The 17371-nt window shown below is 35.3% G+C and overlaps 1 protein-coding gene across 1 annotated transcript in view; it reads right to left on the bottom strand.

The window, feature by feature from the left end:
• DPY19L2 (dpy-19 like 2) overlaps nucleotides 1-17371 on the bottom strand; it is an 84047-nt gene that overhangs the window by 36222 nt on the left and 30454 nt on the right. The window contains exons 10-13 of the mRNA XM_043463223.1: nucleotides 12240-12317; nucleotides 11406-11492; nucleotides 5234-5293; nucleotides 2102-2182 (exon numbers count right to left, since the gene is read on the bottom strand). Of these exons, the coding sequence (XP_043319158.1) occupies nucleotides 2102-2182; nucleotides 5234-5293; nucleotides 11406-11492; nucleotides 12240-12317 (306 nt within the window). The remainder of the gene's footprint in view (nucleotides 1-2101; nucleotides 2183-5233; nucleotides 5294-11405; nucleotides 11493-12239; nucleotides 12318-17371) is intronic.

Here is a 17371-nt window from a genome sequence, read left to right as displayed (position 1 = left end):
TTAGTTAGCTAGTTCAGTCGCTCAGTCATGTCCGACTCTTTGCGACCCCATGAACTGCACCACGCCAGGCCTCCCTGTCCATCACAAACTCCCGGAGTTTACCCAAACTCATGCCCATCCAGTCGGTGATGCCATCCAGCCATCTCATCCTCTGTCATCCCCTTCTCCTCCTGCCCCCAATCCCTCCCAGCATCAGGGTCTTTTCCAATGAGTCAACTCTTCACGTGAGGTGGTCAAAGTATTGGAGTTTCAGCTTCAGCATCAGTCCTTCCAATGAGCACCCAGGACTGATTTCCTTTAGGATGGACTGGTTGGATCTCCTTGCACTCCAAGGGACTCTCAAGAGTCTTCTCCAACACCACAATTCAAAAGCATCAATTCTTCGGCGCTCAGCTTTCTTCACAGTCCAGCTCTCACATCCATACATGACCACTGGAAAAACCATAGCCTTGACTAGACGGACTTTTGTTGGCAAAGCAATGTCTCTGCTTTTTAATATGCTATCTAGGTTGGTCATAACTTTCTTTCCAAAGAGTAAGCGTCTTTTAATTTCATGGCTACAATCACCATCTGCAGAGATTCTGGAGCCCAAAAAAATAAAGTCTGACACTGTTTCCACTGTTTCCCCATCTATTTCCCATGAGGTAATGGGACCAGATGCCATGATCTTGGTTTTCTGAATGTTGAGCTTTAAGCCAACTTTTTCACTCTCCTCTTTCATTTTCATCAAGAGGCTTTTTAGTTCCTCTTCACTTTCTGCCATAAGGGTGGTGTCATCTGCATATCTGAGGTTATTGATATTTCTCCTGGCCATCTTGATTCCAGCTTGTGCTTCTTCCAGCCCAGTGTTTCTCATGAGGTCCTCTGCATATAAGTTAAATAAGCAGGGTGACAATATACAGCCTTGACGTACTCCTTTTGCTATTTGGAACCAGTCTGTTGTTCCATGTCCAGTTCTAACTGTTGCTTCCTGACCTGCATACAGGTTTCTCAAGAGGCAGGTCAGGTGGTCTGGTATTCCAATCTCTTTCAGAATTTCCCACAGTTTATTGTGATCCACACAGTCAAAGGTTTTGGCATAGTCAATAAAGCAGAAATAGATGTTTTTCTGGAACTCTAGCTTTTTCGATGATCCAACGGATATTGGTAATTTTATCTCTGGTTCCTCTGCCTTTTCTAAAACCAGCTTGAACATCTGGAAGTTCTCGGTTCACATATTGCTGAAGCCTGGCTTGGAGAATTTTGAGTATTACTTTAATAGCGTGTGAGATGAGTGCAACTGTGCAGTAGTTTGAGCATTCTTTGGGATTGCCTTTGGGACTGGAATGAAAACGGACCTTTTCCAGTCCTGTGGCCACTGCTGAGTTTTCCAAATTTCCTGGTATATTGAGTGCAGCACTTTCACAGCATCATCTTTCAGGATTTGAAATAGCTCAACTGGAATTCCATCACATCCAGTAGCTTTGTTCGTAGTGATGCTTTCTAAGGCCCACTTGACTTCACATTCCAGGATGTCTGGCTCCAGGTGAGTGATCACACCATTGTGATTATCTGGGTCTTGAAGATCTTTTTTGTAAAGTTCTTCTGTGTATTCTTGCCACCTCTTCTTAATATCTTCTGCTTCTGTTAGGTCCATACCATTTCTGTCCTTTATTGAGCCCATTTTTGCATGAAATGTTCCCTTGGTATCTCTAATTTTCCTGAAGAGATCTCTAGCCTTTCCCATTCTATTGTTTTCCTGTATTTCTTTGCATTGATCACTGAGGAAGGCTTTCTTACCTCTCCTGGCTATTCTTTGGAACTCTGCATTCAAATGGGATATCTTTCCTTTTCTCCTTTGCTTTTCACTTCTCTTCGTTTCACAGCTATTTGTAAGGCCTCATCAGACAACCATTTTGTCTTTTTGCATTTCTTTTCTATGGGGATGGTCTTGATCCCTGTCTCCTATACAATGTCACGAACCTCCATCCATAGTTCGTCAGGCTCTCTGTCTATCAGATCTAGTCCCTTAAATCTATTTCTCATTTCCACTGTATAGTCATAAGGGATTTGATTTAGGTCATACCTGAATGGTCTAGCGAATGGTCTAGAAAGTACTTACATGGTCTGAAACACCTAAAATTTTAGATGTCAGAAATTTCACAACGATTGTTCCACAAAACCAAGCACTACCTTGAATTACCTAGAAAATAAACAAAATAAATAGAAGTCAGAAGACTAAAAAGCCCTTTCTCTTGGAAATTATTAATAACAAACATTCTAATAACAAGTCTTAAGTGAAAGGGAAACACAAACTTGAAGAATTTTTTAAAAAATAAGGTAATGAAAACTACATACTAGAAACTAAGGAATGTATGTAACACAGTGATCAGAAGAAAATGTATGGCCTCAAAAACTTTTATCAATAAAAAAATGGGGGAGAATGGATCCATGGATATGTATGGCTGAGCCCCTTTGCTGTTCAACTGAATCTACCACATTGTTAATCAGCGATATCCCAGTACAAAATAAAAAGTCTGTAAAAATTAGAGTAAAAATAAATGAAAAGCCTGACTCAAATATCTAGATAAAAAAACAACAAAATAAAAAGAAAACACATGAAAGGAAATACTCAAGAGAAAAACAGTCAATCATATTTACACTTATGTATATCCATTTTGTTGTCCTTTATTTCTTCTGAATGTTCTAAGACTCTTTCTCTCATCATTTACTTCCTGCTTTGAGGACTTCCATTTAAGGGTTGCTCTGCTAAAAACAAATTCTTAGTTTTCCCTCATCTGAGAATATGTTTTACTTTCCTCTTCATTTCAAAAAGACACTTTTACTGTATATATAAATTATCATTCACAATTCTTTCCAGCATTTTTCAAATGCTGTGCCATATCCTTCTGGCTCCCATAGTTATAGACAAGAAGTCTGCTATAGTTCAAATCTGTTTGGGCCTAAAGGTAATGTCCCATTTCTTCCTATCTCCTTTCAAAACTTTTTCTTTGCCTTTAGTTTGCAACAGTTTATGATTGTTCCTTGACATGGATTTTGTTAGCTTTATCCTACTTTGGATTCACTCAGTTTCATGACATATATATATATATATATATATATATATATACACACACACACATATATACATACACATACATACACACACACACACAATCATACACACACATATGCATATGGCTACTTTTGAGCTGCTAATCTTTTCTTTTGTATTTTAGATCCATGGAGTATTTTTCAGTATAGATGGAATTTAAAAATCTATGTTCATGAGTAAACCTAGGCTTAATCATACTGTTCATGCCTGACCTTAGTACTGAGCTTTAGATTACCAACGTGGTTTTGTTTTCCTTCTTGTAAGGATTTACATTCCTTATGATACACACAGAGTTCCCCTTGGGTTTTGAGTAAATTTCAGCATAAGCTCAGTTCAATATTTACCTTGCAACTAAAAACTGAGGTCTTCCATTAAGCACTGAATTTGCTCCTATTGAGGAAAACGGTAAGTGAATCACTTAGGCCTAAAAGCACTTGTTTACGCTTTACGTCATAAATACTTATCTTTGCTAAAGATACACAGAAGCTAAAAATAGAGAATACCTAATACCTAGCAAGGGGAAAAAGAATCTTTCTTCCAACGTACCACATGATGGTAAAGAATATTAAAATTAGGGTTTGATCACTCATAAGTGACAATTCTCCTATACATTATTTTACTGTCATTCAATGCAAAAACACAAGGATTTCCTTGTTTTCAAATTTCCCAATTATGACAGAGTAAGATATGCAACATAATCTTTATTCCATAGGCATGTAAGAATTACTTGGAGTAATAAAATAGGTGTTTTTGTAAAAAAAAAAAAAAAAAGTGTCAGTTCAAAAACAGTTTTGCCTTTTCTTTTTTACTCTTTAAAAAAAAAAAATAGCCATATAAAGCGAGAATATCTTTTATGCTGTTTAGATGACCATGATGGTTCGTTTCTCCCTTTTGCAAGAAACTGGTGGTATTAAGTATATCAATTTAAAAGCATACATATAAATTGAATATTCATAATGTCTTAACTTTTCCCTCATTCAGATATTTTTCTTTGAAATTCTTGAGTTGAAAGCTTTTTATTGTTTCTGATCTAAAACTAAAAATATACAAGACAATAAACTTTCCTCTGAGCACAATATTGGCAGAATTCCCTAAATATCCACAGGCACTGCTGATTTGCTATCATTTTACAATAATTTGTAATTAATACTTTGCTTTTCTTTTGAGTTCAATTATTAAATAAAAATCTTTAAATTTTCTTTGATTTCTTGGTTTAATCTTTTAAAAAACAGGCATTGCCAATTTTTCTGAAATAAAATAAACTCATATATCATACATTAGAAGGGTAATGTGATTCAATAACTTACATGCATTTTCATCATGAGGATGGGAGAATGCCTCCAGTATTGAGAAACTGGCAACTCATTCCATTTTGTTCATTTGTGTTCTGAGTAGATATTTACCTTATATTTTCCAGTTTTACCATAACAATATGTAATATGTAATCACACAGTTCTCCCATATGGCAGATTTTATTATTTAGAAAGAGTACATTAAAGACCCAGAGAAAAAGAATGTCATCTGTCTGATATGAGAATTAAGTCATCGCAACACCTACCTAATAAAATACTTACTTTACTTTGTAACATAACACACAAGTATAAAGGTGACATGGGCCATTTATGTGTACATTTGGGAACAAGTGAAACAAAGATCAGGTAGTGGCTGAGTTGAAATTATAAAGGGACTGTGAGGTTTGTAAGGAAAATGTTAAAAAGACAAAGATAATAAGAATCTAAAGATGGAAGATGAAGATTGATGATGAATAAATGCAGAAAAAACAAAAAGGGACAGCAGGGACAGAACTACAGATTGAGTTATGTTGAAGAAAAGGTTACTAAGTCTAGAGAAAAAAAAACAAACTCAAAGCAAATGGAAAAAAAAATTAAAAGCAAGGTAGTAGGGGTATAGCAAAATGAAAAGTAAAGAAGAAAGGCCTGAGAATAGTGCTGAAATAAATGAACTAACTTCTTGAAAATGACTTGTAGATGTTGCTAAGGATTATTTCCCACCATATGAAAGTAGCTATAATATTTATTAACTATAAATCATTCAATTCTTAAAGTATATTACTTGTATTCAGTTTGTAGAAATAAAGAAGGATTTGAAGAAATTGTGGTTAAAAATGTTGAATCTTACCCAAAAATGGAGTTCAGATACTCCAAATCTTTGAATTTTATTTCTCTTTAGAATTATCACCTAAAATGCATATGATATAAAATAAAATAATTAAATAAAATTAACATTTATATCTTATATGAATGATACATTTCAAAAATCATGCAGCCAACCCCTTCTACCTTGGTTATCACCAGACATTTTCCTTCATTTTGGATTTTCCTGAATTTGGAAATGGAAAATTTTGGGGGGGTGTGAGAGCCAAATGCTTTCTGTGCCAAAATGTTGACTCTAGAATCAAGTTAATTCCTCACTGAGTTACTTGGGATGTTTTATGTAGGAAAACTCCTCTGAGGAGGCAGATGGTGTGGGGAAGGTACATTCCATGCAAGTATACATATAAGTTACCCAGCAAAAGGAAAATTCTTCCTCTCCAAACTCCCACAAATTTTAAAATGTTAAAAAATATGTCTAACTGAATTTATATGAAAGAAAAGGTACTTATCAGGTGCCAAGAAAAGGAGGTGATTTTTAAAAACTAAACCATTAATTAGGAGAGAACCTATGACAGTTTTTAAGGAGGTCTGTAGAACAGAGTTACAGGGTTACAAATGTGAGCTTATATTAAAAGGGAGGGCAACAGAAGTGACTTGAGGCTATGTAAGGTTAATTAAGATTCGTGCATACAGTTGGGATCCTCAAAATCCCTGGGATCCTTGGTGCTATCAACTAAATATTTATGTCCCTGTACAAATCCATATGTTGAAATGATAACCTCAAATGCAACATATTTAGATGTGGAAACTTTGTAAGGTAATTATATAACATTATGAAAGTGGGAACTTCATAGATGGGCTTAATGCCTTTCTAAGAAGACACATAACAAAGAAAATCCCTTTATCCATTATGGGAGGACAAAGCAGATATCTGTCTATAAATCAAAAAGAAAGCTCTTATCAAGAATTAAATCAGGTGACATCTTGATCTTACACATTCCAGCATTTAGAATTGTAAGAAATAGATTTCTGCAAAAGCTACCCAGTCTGGTATTTTTATTATAGCAGTCTAAACTGACAAAGATGGACAGGGACTAGGAATACTTCTACTACTATCTCTGCAAATTGGTAAGGTATTTGTTTATTCTCAAGTTTGTATTGAAAAATAAAGGCTCCAATGAGAAACAAATCTTAGGCCTGTGTATTATTTAGATCTGGAGGAGAATTTTGTATCATCTAATTGGCCCAAGATGAGCCAGATTTCCTGAACTTCCAACAATAGAAAAATATAAATGTTCCATATTATACAATGCAAAATTGCTTGTAAATGCAAAATACAAGAATAAACCAAGTGCCCAGACACAGGACAGTGGTTAAATTATCTATAGAATATGCAGAAGGGAATACTTACTATGAAATTATAAGGAAGGTTGAAGATCTCTATCCAGGAAAGGTTACTAAGTGATACCCAGGATAGGTTGATAAATCAAAAATGCAAAACACTGTAGTATGCTACCTTTCATGTAAGTAAGAAGGGTTGTGATAAAATATATATGTAATATTTATTAGTTCAAAAAAAAAAAAAACTAAATGGGTAAACTAGAAAACCAATGAGCTATCTCACTTATAAGAAATAGGGAGGGGACTTCCCTGGTGAAGCCCCTGTGGTTAAGAATCCACACTGCAATGCAGGGGATGCAGGTTCAATCCCTGGTTGGGGAACTAAGATCACACGTGCCTCAAAGCAACTGGTTCCCTCGCCACAAACGGAGAGTCCGCACGCCACGATGAAAGATCCCACATGATGCAATGAAGATCCTAGGACTCAACACAGCCAAATAAATAAATACTTTTTAAAAAAAGAAATAGGCAGGATCAAGGTAAAAAGAAAATTGCAGAGAATGAGGTGGGAGGGATGAGAGAGAGTGGTATTTTCTGAGTATAAGATGTATATTTCTTATTCCTAGAAACATGGTACTTTTCACCACAAAATTAATTAAAATCAAGCAAGAGGGAACTTTTGCTTGTGGTCAAAGTTGGTACAACAGGAAACAAATTTACTTTCCCATCTTTAACAACTAAACACAAGCAAATAGGTAAGAGACTACTATGAACAATTAAATGTCAATGTATTATATTATAAAAAATGGATCCATTCCTCGAAGCACATAATCTACCAAGACAGAATCATGAAGAAACAAAAACTCTGATCACACCTATAACTAGTAAGGATACTGAATCATATTCACAAATCTCTCAAAAAAGAAAAGCGGGACCAGTTGACCCTACGGGTGAATTCTACCAAATATTTCAAGAAGACTAACATCAATCCTTCTCAAACTCTTCCAAAAAATTGAAGAGAAAGGAATAATTCCAAACATATTTCATAAGGCCAGTGTGTTTCAGATACCAAAGTTAGACAAGGACACTACAAGAAAACTAAACTATAAATAGATCAATATCCCAGATGAACACAGATGCAAAAGTTCTTATCAAAATATTATCAAACCAAATTTAACATCACATTAAAGGATCACACACGATGGTCAAGTGATAATTATCTTTGCAATGCTAGGATGGTTTAACATAACAAGGGATAAAAATCACATAATCATTTCAATCAATGCAGAAAAACATTTGATAAAATCTGACACCCATTCATAATAAAAACTCTCAACAAACTAAAGGGAAATTATCTCAACAGAATTAAGATCATATTGGAAAATCCCATTGCTAACATCATACTCAATAGTAAAAAACTAAAAGGTTTCCTCTAAGATCAGGAACAAGGAAAATGTAAAATTATCTCTGTTCACAGATGGCATCAACTTAAATGTAGAAGACACTAAAGATTCTACACATACACACACACAGTGTTAGAATTAATAAGTTCTGCAAAGCATCAGGGTACAAACTCAACAAAGAAACTATGTTGCATTTCTATACATTAACAATGAACTATCTAAAAAGGAAATTAAGAAAATAATGCTATTCACAATAGCCTAAAAATGTATAAGATAGTAAGGATAAACATAACCAAAGAGGTGAAAGGTTTATACACTGCAAACACTTCTGAAAATAATTAAAGAAGACACAAATGGAAAGACACTATCTGTCTTTCTGTCTGACTTATTTCACATAGTATTATGTCAAGGTCTACTCATGTTGTCACAAATGGTGGGAAAATCTTTAGCTACCACTTCCAGTGCTTTTCATAGAGCCAGACTGATATCTAATATTATAATATATTCTTTTCATGAAGGACCTTCTTTAACATTTCTTTTAGTGTAAAACTGCTGGTCATAAATTCTTTATTCTGCCTTCATTCTTGAAAGACATGTCTGTGGAATATAGAGTCATAGATAGCATTTAAGTATTTTAAAGATGTTGCTTGACTGTTATCGTTTGTATTTTTTTCTTATGAAAAATCTTCTGACATCCTTATTCTTTGTTCTTCTATATTTGTCTTACTTCTCTTGCTGCTCTCAAGATTTTATCACTGACCTTGAACAAACTGATAATATACCTTAAAGGTCCATCTAGTCAAGGCTATGGTTTTTCCAGTGGTCATGTATGGATGTGAGAGTTGGACTATAAAGAAAGCTGAGCGCAGAATTGATGCTTTTGAACTGTGGTGTTGGAGAAGACTCTTGAGAGTCCCTTGGACTGCAAGGAGAACCAACCAGTCCATCCTAAAGGAGATCAGTCCTGGGTGTTTATTGGAAGGACTGATGCTGAAGCTGAAACTCCAAAACTTTGGCCACCTCATGCGAAGAGTTGACTCATTGGAAAAGACTCATGCTGGGAGGGATTGGGGGCAGGAGGAGAAGGGGACGACAGAGGATGAGATGGCTGGATGGCATCACCGACTCAATGGACATGAGTTTGGGTGAACTCCGGGAGTTGGTGATGGACAGGGAGGCCTGGCATGCTGTGATTCATGGGTTTGCAAAGAGTTGGACATGACTGAGCGACTGAACTGAACTTTATGATTTTTGTACTTGAGATTCATTGAAATCCTTCATCTCTGAGATCAATTTGGAAAATTTTTGGTCATAATTTCTTCAAATATTTTTCTACCTTTTCCCAACTCCACTGATTTAGACATGTACTTTTCATACATAAACTGTAACTGGGGTATTAGAAGATCAGCATTTTGCAATCCTTATTGAATTAATGAATCTGGTATTAAGCACTGGAGGCTGTGATCATAAAAGAAGAGGTACCAGTAACAAGTGCTTTCTGCTTAAAGAACAATACTATAGACTTGCCAAAGGTATTAAACTTGAACATGTCTAAGCTTTAGACTCAAGTATTAATACAGAAGACAAAAGAAGATGTAAAGCTGCCTCATAAGGACTCAGAGAGTTAAATCTAGATCACAGAACCCTTCACATGTTCAGTGACCCAGGGTTTTCAACAAATAAATATTCCAGAAAGAAAACATGGAGACATATTAGAAACCTGTAGATTAAAAACAGAAACTTGATAAAATTATAAGGAAAAGCTTGGAGTGATCAAGTGATCTTGACTATAGCCGAGAGAGGCACTACTGTTTTAGAGCCCCTCTAGGTCACATGGAGGGCTTCTCTAATGATTAAACAAGTTCTGGTTTTGATGTGATGGTATTTTAAGGATGTATAACAGTCCTTAATAACAGTATTATTAACACTTATCAGTACTAGTCAGTATATAAAAATTGGTTTTATAAAGTTTTATATATCTGCTATATTTCAAAATAAAGGTTTTCATAAAAAGAGGCAGATGAGCAGAATATAACAAGTTCTGTACTCTGTAATGCTGAAAAGGTTTGACAAAATGCTGAAAAGAACCTGTGTCTTTTGGAGATAGAAAGAAGAGAGCTTACTCACTGTGAGGCAAAAAAAAAAAGTATGGGGAGATAAAAAAGTTAAAAACCTAAATTTCAAGAATATATATATATATATATATATATAATGTGTGTGTGTGTGTGTGTGTGTGTGTGTGTGTAACTGAGTCACTTTGCTCTACAGCAAAAATTGGCACAACACTGTAAAACGATACTTCAACTTTGAAAAGCGGGGGGGGGACCCTAAATCTCGAAAAGATTCAATCAATGCACCATACATGGAAAAGTGCTATATTTTGGTATTTCTGTATTAAGTTATCATTTTCTGATCATTGTGGAAAGGGAATATCCCAGGAACATTCCAGTGAAGGAGAACATTCCAGGTTCTGGCATATGAACATCAAAAGTGTGACTATGGTAATAAAACTGATTTACTGAACCACCATTCCAAATATAACTGCAAATGAGAGTTAGTCCATGAAAGTAAGTTGCATGAGGAGACTATACACTTACTCTCATTATGTTGCCATTGCTCAAAACAGTTTGGAACTCCTCTTTATAAACTTTGTAATTCAGAGATTATTTCCTTATGGGTGCAAGAAAATCGGTCTTATTACTTTTTTGTCACACCATATTTTGATCAAGATCTGTATTACCCAGTCCAATCACCCACCTTAGTCACAAGACTGGTCGTTTCCAAAAATCAAATCCACCCTTGAAAGATGAAGATTTGCCACCATTGAGGATATTCAAAAGAATGTGCCACAGTCTGTGAAGGCAATTCAGAGGAATTCCAAAAATGCTTTGGGCAATGGCAGTGTCACTGCAATAAGTATTTAGCCTACTGAAGTGACTTAGAAGGAAATAAATAATTTTTATCATAAATTATGGCATATTTTAAAAAGTAAGTCATTACTTTATTATTTAAAAAATATTTACTGGGGGTATTGGCTTAAAAAGGTAAATCTTCCTTATATTATTTTTTAAGGATGAGATACAGAAAAGCAGTATCTTGGAAAAACTTTGCAAGTGAGTAATAATCCAGAAAGGGCCCTATTTGTTCTTGTTAATTGCTGTTGTGCTCAGTCTTGTCTGACTCTTGGTGACTTCATGGTATAGCCCATTAGGCTCCTCTGTCCATAGAATTTCCAGGCAAGAATACTGGAGTGGGTTGCCATTTCCTACTCCAGGGGATCTTCCCGACCCAGGGACTGAACCCACATTTTTTGCTTCTCCTGCATTGGCAGGCAGATTCTTTATCACTAGTGCCACTTGGGAAACCCATTTATTCTTCCTAACCTATATTAAATGGTTAAAATTGCTATTTGAAGGTTAAAAAAAAATCTTTATGAGCTTAACAAACACTCACCAATGTTATTAACAGAGATGAAGAATAATAAGAAGATAAATACATTGGATTTCCAAACATGAATACAAAACAAAGGAAAACTGAAATCTGAAAATTGGAGAAAATAAATACATTTTATAGTTATTAGATAAATATTATAATGCATACTTTGTCTACAATGATATAGTCATTTCTAATATAAAATTTATTTGCATAGAATATTAATAAATAGATCTTGGCCAAGAATTTCAAAACACTGACAGGCTCTAAGTATCTTCAACACCATAAATACTATATGACAGAATTTAATTTTTTTCTCATTTGCAACTTGGCACAAAGAAAAAGCTATTATTTCTACCAATTTAATAATGGAATGCTATAAAAAGAAAGACTTAGTTATAAGTATTAGTTTTCTAATCTGAGTTTCGTTAAACTACTTGAGGACTTCTCTCAATAAGGAAGTTTTATTTTACATTATTTAATTTTCACTTCTTATTTTCTTAAAGGAGATGTGTTTGGAAACTAATATAAAAACAATAATGGAAAAACATTTATACAGTATCATAGTCATGCAAAGTATTAAAAAATCTCAGGTCTCAGAGAGAAAAGGCAGTTTCAAAAGTAGCGACAATAATAATAAAACAAAAAAATTTTAAAGTTTCATTGGGTACAAAACATCTGCAGTCCAGCTGAAAGTAAAGTTGCTATAATATGTCATTCAGTTATCCTTCTAATATTATCAACATCATATGTATTAAATACTACCTGAGAGGAGGTATATAAAACAGTCAGTTCTATTTTATAAACTCTGAAATCTTATTTTAATATATGACTTATAAGTATTTAAAACATTACCATGTTCGCATGAATTATCTTCTGAAACTTGTTTGGCTCAATGTACCCCACAACATACATAGGAAATAATGAGGCTATCTGAAATAAAAACATAAAAAAGCAGAAGCAAAAAAATATAGAAAAGCATTTCCCTATTCATTTGCAATGTAATTGTAAGAGGACAGTCATATTTCTAATAATTGAAGTCAGAATAATGTGAACCAACCTCCTCACTAGTAACTAGAACAGCTCGAAAAAATACTAAAACTACCTGTTTGAAAGGGCTTCCAAGTGACTCAGTGGTAAAGAATCCGCTTGCCAAGGAGGAGACGTGGGTTCAATTCCTGGCTTGGGAAGATAACCTGGAGAAGAAAATGGCAACCCACTCCAGGATTCTTGCCTGGGAAATCACATGGACAGAGGAGCCATGGCGAGCTACAGTCCATTGGGTTGCAAAAGAGACAGACACGACTTAGCAACAACAACCTGTATGAAAGCCACAGACTACTAATAAGGTGAAAAAGAATTAGGAAGCTAAGACCAGAGAAAAGATAGAAATCTACACAGATGAGCATGACATTTTGGATCACTTTTCTTCCAGAGGCATCTGCCAGTTCCATCAGCAGCAGATGCCCGCCAGCTGAGAGGCAGTTGAGAGGTTTCTATATACTCAGCAGCCAGGTACTCCCAAGAGTGAGATCTCTGCTAAGTCCCCAAGATTTGGTTTGGGACTTCAAAGAGTTATACTATAAGCGTGAGTGCTCAGTCGCTCAGTCGTGTCTGACTTTTTGCAACGGCATGGCCTGCGCTCCACCAGGTTCCTCTGTCCAGATAGTCTCCAGGCAAGGATACTGGAGCAGGTTGCCATTTCCTCTTCCAGGGGATCTTCCCGACACAGGGATTGAACCCATGTCTCCTGTGTCTCTGTATTGGCAGGTAGATTCTTTACCACTGAGCTACCTGGGAAAGCCCTTATATGAGAGGCAACCAGAAATCAAAGCATCCCTCCAAAATACTGAAGCCCATCTTTGAATTATCTCATTCTCTGATTGCAGGAGTATGATTAAAGATTGTCAGTCCCTGTATTTGCCTGCTGGATGAAAATTTAATTTTCTCTGGAAGAAGTGAATATCATCTTAGTCTCAAATTAACTCTACAATTGTTCATGTACAATGTCTAATACCATATCAAAACTAATCAGATATAGGAGGAAATATGGCATTATCACTAAGACAACAGAAACAGATCTAAAAAGAATCTAAATCTAGTTCAGGGGTCAGCAAACTTTTAATGGAAAAAGCCAGATAGTAAATGTATTATGATTTATAGGCCACATACAGACTCAACTGTATATTCTTCTATATTTTTAAAACAACATTATAAAAATATTAAGACTACTCTTAGCTCACAAATCACTCAAAAACATGTCTGGCATCATCAGACACAGACTTTATGTTTCACATGTGCACAGAAATAATACATAAGATTGAAAATTCCAGGAAGGTACTCAAAGCCATAAAAAATAAAATAAAGATATACAACTAGTATTACAATAATCAATAGTAAGAAGTCAAAGATGGATTTAAAAGCAGGTGAAACACAAGCAAACAAAAAAGTGATAAATCGAAAGAGAGATCAGAAGAAAGCATAAAGTGACAAAGGGATGAACAACATATGAAAGAATGTAAGAGACGTAAAACATACGGTGTAAAGATCATACTTTACATCTCAGAAAAGGTTGAGGGATTTATACTTAAAAGACATTTTACCCGAGAAGTTCCCAAACTCTACAGAAAAAAAATCAAGCCCTGATGCATAAAGTATTACTGCTGCTGCTGCTAAGTTACTTCAGTCGCGTCCAACTCTGTGTGACCCCACAGACAGTAGCCCACCAGGCTCCTCTGTCCCTGGGATTCTCCAGGCAAGAATACTGGAGTGGGTTGCCATTTCCTTACTAGCCCCCAGCAAAGGATAAATTATAACAAATAAAACCCAACCACACTTAGGCATGTTGTAGTAAAAACTGCTTATAACCAAAGGCAAAGAGTAAATCCTTAAATACAGTCTGAAACTGACTTTAAGACTTAAGTTTCTGTAATCAAGACATCATGGTACTGGAGAAAAAATAAACAAACTGACCAAAGGAATAAAACAGAGGGTCCCAAAACAGATCCACACAATCACAGGCAACTGAGCTTTGACAACAGAGCAAAGGTAATTCAATGAAGAAATGACAGTCTTTTCAGTTAAACATGCTGGAAGACTTGGACATGCATGTATTAAAAAAAAAAAATCTAGACCTATACATCTTTCAAAAAACTAACTCAAATTTATTTTAGATTTAAATGTAGAACCCAGACTAAAAAACTTCTAAAAGATAATGTAGGAGAAAATCAAGGTGATCTTATTTAAGGATGAGTTTTTAGATAGATAAGCATAAGCATGACACATGGGGAAAAAACTGACAAACTGAGCTTTCTTAAAATTAAAAATTCCAGCTCCACAAAGGACACTATAAAAAAACTAAAAGACAAGCCAGGTATTATAAGAAAATCATTACATAACTCATATCTAATAAAGGTCTGTAAATAAATAAAGCATGTAAATACTAAGAACTTTCAAAACTCAGAAATAAGAAAACAAATAACTCAATTTAAAAATGGGCAAAATATCAGAACAAATACCTCACCAAAGAAGATACGCAGAGGGCAAATAAGCACATATAAAGATTGAAAGGCAATACTACATTAGGGAACTGTAAATCAGAAAAACAAGACACTGCTACACACCTATTAGAGTGGCTGAAATTCAAAAACTTGACACAACTGGCAATTTCTTAAAAGATCAGTCTTACGATACACTCCATCAATCATAATCCTGAGCACTTACCCAACTGAGCTGAAATCTTTTGCCCACTCAAACCCTTCACATGAATTTTTATAGCATTTCAAATCATGTTATTTGGTGACTAGTCATGATTTTTTCAAGAGATGAATGGATAAACAAACTGTGGTACATTCAGACAACAAAATATTATTCATCAGTAAAAAGAAAAAAGCTATCACTTCATGAAAAGACATGGAGGAACCTAAAATACATATGGCTAAGTGAAAGAAGACAGTCTAAAAAAGTGACATGATATATGATTCTAACCATATGACATTTTATTCTGGTTGTATTTTATTTCATTAAAAATTGCAGAGCTCAACTGTGAATTACAGTATTAACATTTCTTGTATTTTAGATGGCTGCACGCACAATAACAATTATGACTGGGCCCAGGAATTCTTTTGTTTGGGTCTTTGAAAAGTCCCATGCAATTTAACATTCAGCAGTGACCAGATTATGGATTTGTTGTAGAAGTAATACAATGATGGATAATTCATTTAAGAATTCCAAAGAGAATTTTATTTCAAGAGGTACCAGTTGAAGACGGTTGATGACATTCAAGTAATAACCAAATTACCTGAATATAGTTTCCCTGAATTTTGCTTATAACGTAACTGCTTAGAGCTTAAAGTACCATTTTCTGGAAATGAGTCTATAAATTCAAATCTATTCAATGGGTACCAGAGCCAATGCTATCTTCACCCTAAAGAAACTTACTTGCTGGTGGTGTGGAATAAAAGGCAAGGGCACAAATGTTTCAGCAAACCTCTTTTCAACACATTATCAAGTGCCTCATGGAGCAAGCTCAAGCAAGGCCATAGAACCTCAGAGTCAAAACAGAGAGCAGAATATTGGTTGGGGGCTTGGGGGTAGGGGAATGAGGGAGATGTTGGACAAAGGGTATAAATTTGCAACTAGAAGATGAATTGCAAAGAGTCGGACACAACTGAGCGAGACTGAGAAGATGAATAAGTGCTGGAGATCTAATGTATCACATAGTTATTACAGTCAATACTATACTATATAATTCACAGTTGCTAAGAGACTAGGTCTTAAATGTTCTCACCAAAAAATGAAATAATATTATGTGACTTGATAGAGGTGTTAACTAACACTATGATACTAATCAGGTGATAATCATATTGTAGTGTAATAACATATCAAATCAATATACTGTACACTTTAACTTTATAAAATGTTAATTATATCTCAATAAAAATTAAAAGAACTAAAAGTCTAGTATATCTTTTGAATGGATAAAAAATCATTAAGGCAATATCAAAATTACCCAAGGAACTAAATAGTTTTATCAGCACCACTAAATTAATACATTTGCTTGCAAGGCAATGATGTACATTGGAAATCTATTCTACTATGTTGGCATATGCAAATAATGAAAACCACAGACATTCTGTGTTATTAATAGTTATAGATCAAATATAAGGAAGTAAGGCAGAGTGAATATTCTAAATATGCTTTAGACATGTGGCATAAACTAGGTTGAGATTGTAGCTTCATTTTTTATAGATAATTCCACATACAAAAGATTCTTGGCAGAATTTCTCACTGCCAATAAAGAATACTATTACACATTGTCAGTGTTAGTTAAGTGGAAAGGAGTTCTAACAAAAATTCATAATAGGAAATTTCATCAAAATTGACCTTTTACTCTGCTTTCCTGGTGGCTCAGATGGTAAAGAATCTGACCGCAGTGCAGAAGAACCAGGTTTGATCCCTGGGTCAGGAAGATACCCCAGTATAGCAACCCACTCCAGTAGGCTTGGCTGGAGAATTCCATAGACAGAGGACCCTGGTGGGCTATAGTCCATGGGGCTGGAAATAGTCGGCAACTGACCACCTGATGTGAAGAGCTGACTCATTTGAAAAGACTGATGCTGGGAAAGATTGGGGACAGGAGAAGGGGACGACAGAGGATGAGATGGCTGGATGGCATCACCAACTCAATGGACATGAGTTTAGGTAAACTCCAGGAGTTGGTGATGGACAGGGAGGCCTGGTGTGCTGCGGTCCATGGGGTCACAAAGAGTCGGACACGACTGAGCAACTGAACTAAACTGAACTGAGTGATGAACACTTTCACTTTCTGCTTCCCCAGCTCGGTTTCTTGCCATTAATTACTTAGTTGTTTGGGGTAACAGGATATGGTCTCAGTTTACTCCATAATATCAAGATTAAAGCTCTGAGAAGTGGTGTCCAGTAAGATTCTGCTCTTCAGACAAAACAACCAACATTTAGCTGGATTA

This window comes from Cervus canadensis, chromosome 3 (genome assembly GCF_019320065.1).
Source record: "Cervus canadensis isolate Bull #8, Minnesota chromosome 3, ASM1932006v1, whole genome shotgun sequence".
Taxonomy (NCBI): domain Eukaryota; kingdom Metazoa; phylum Chordata; class Mammalia; order Artiodactyla; family Cervidae; genus Cervus; species Cervus canadensis.
Note: the sequence above shows the minus strand (reverse complement) of the source record. Positions and strands in the feature narration are given on the sequence as shown.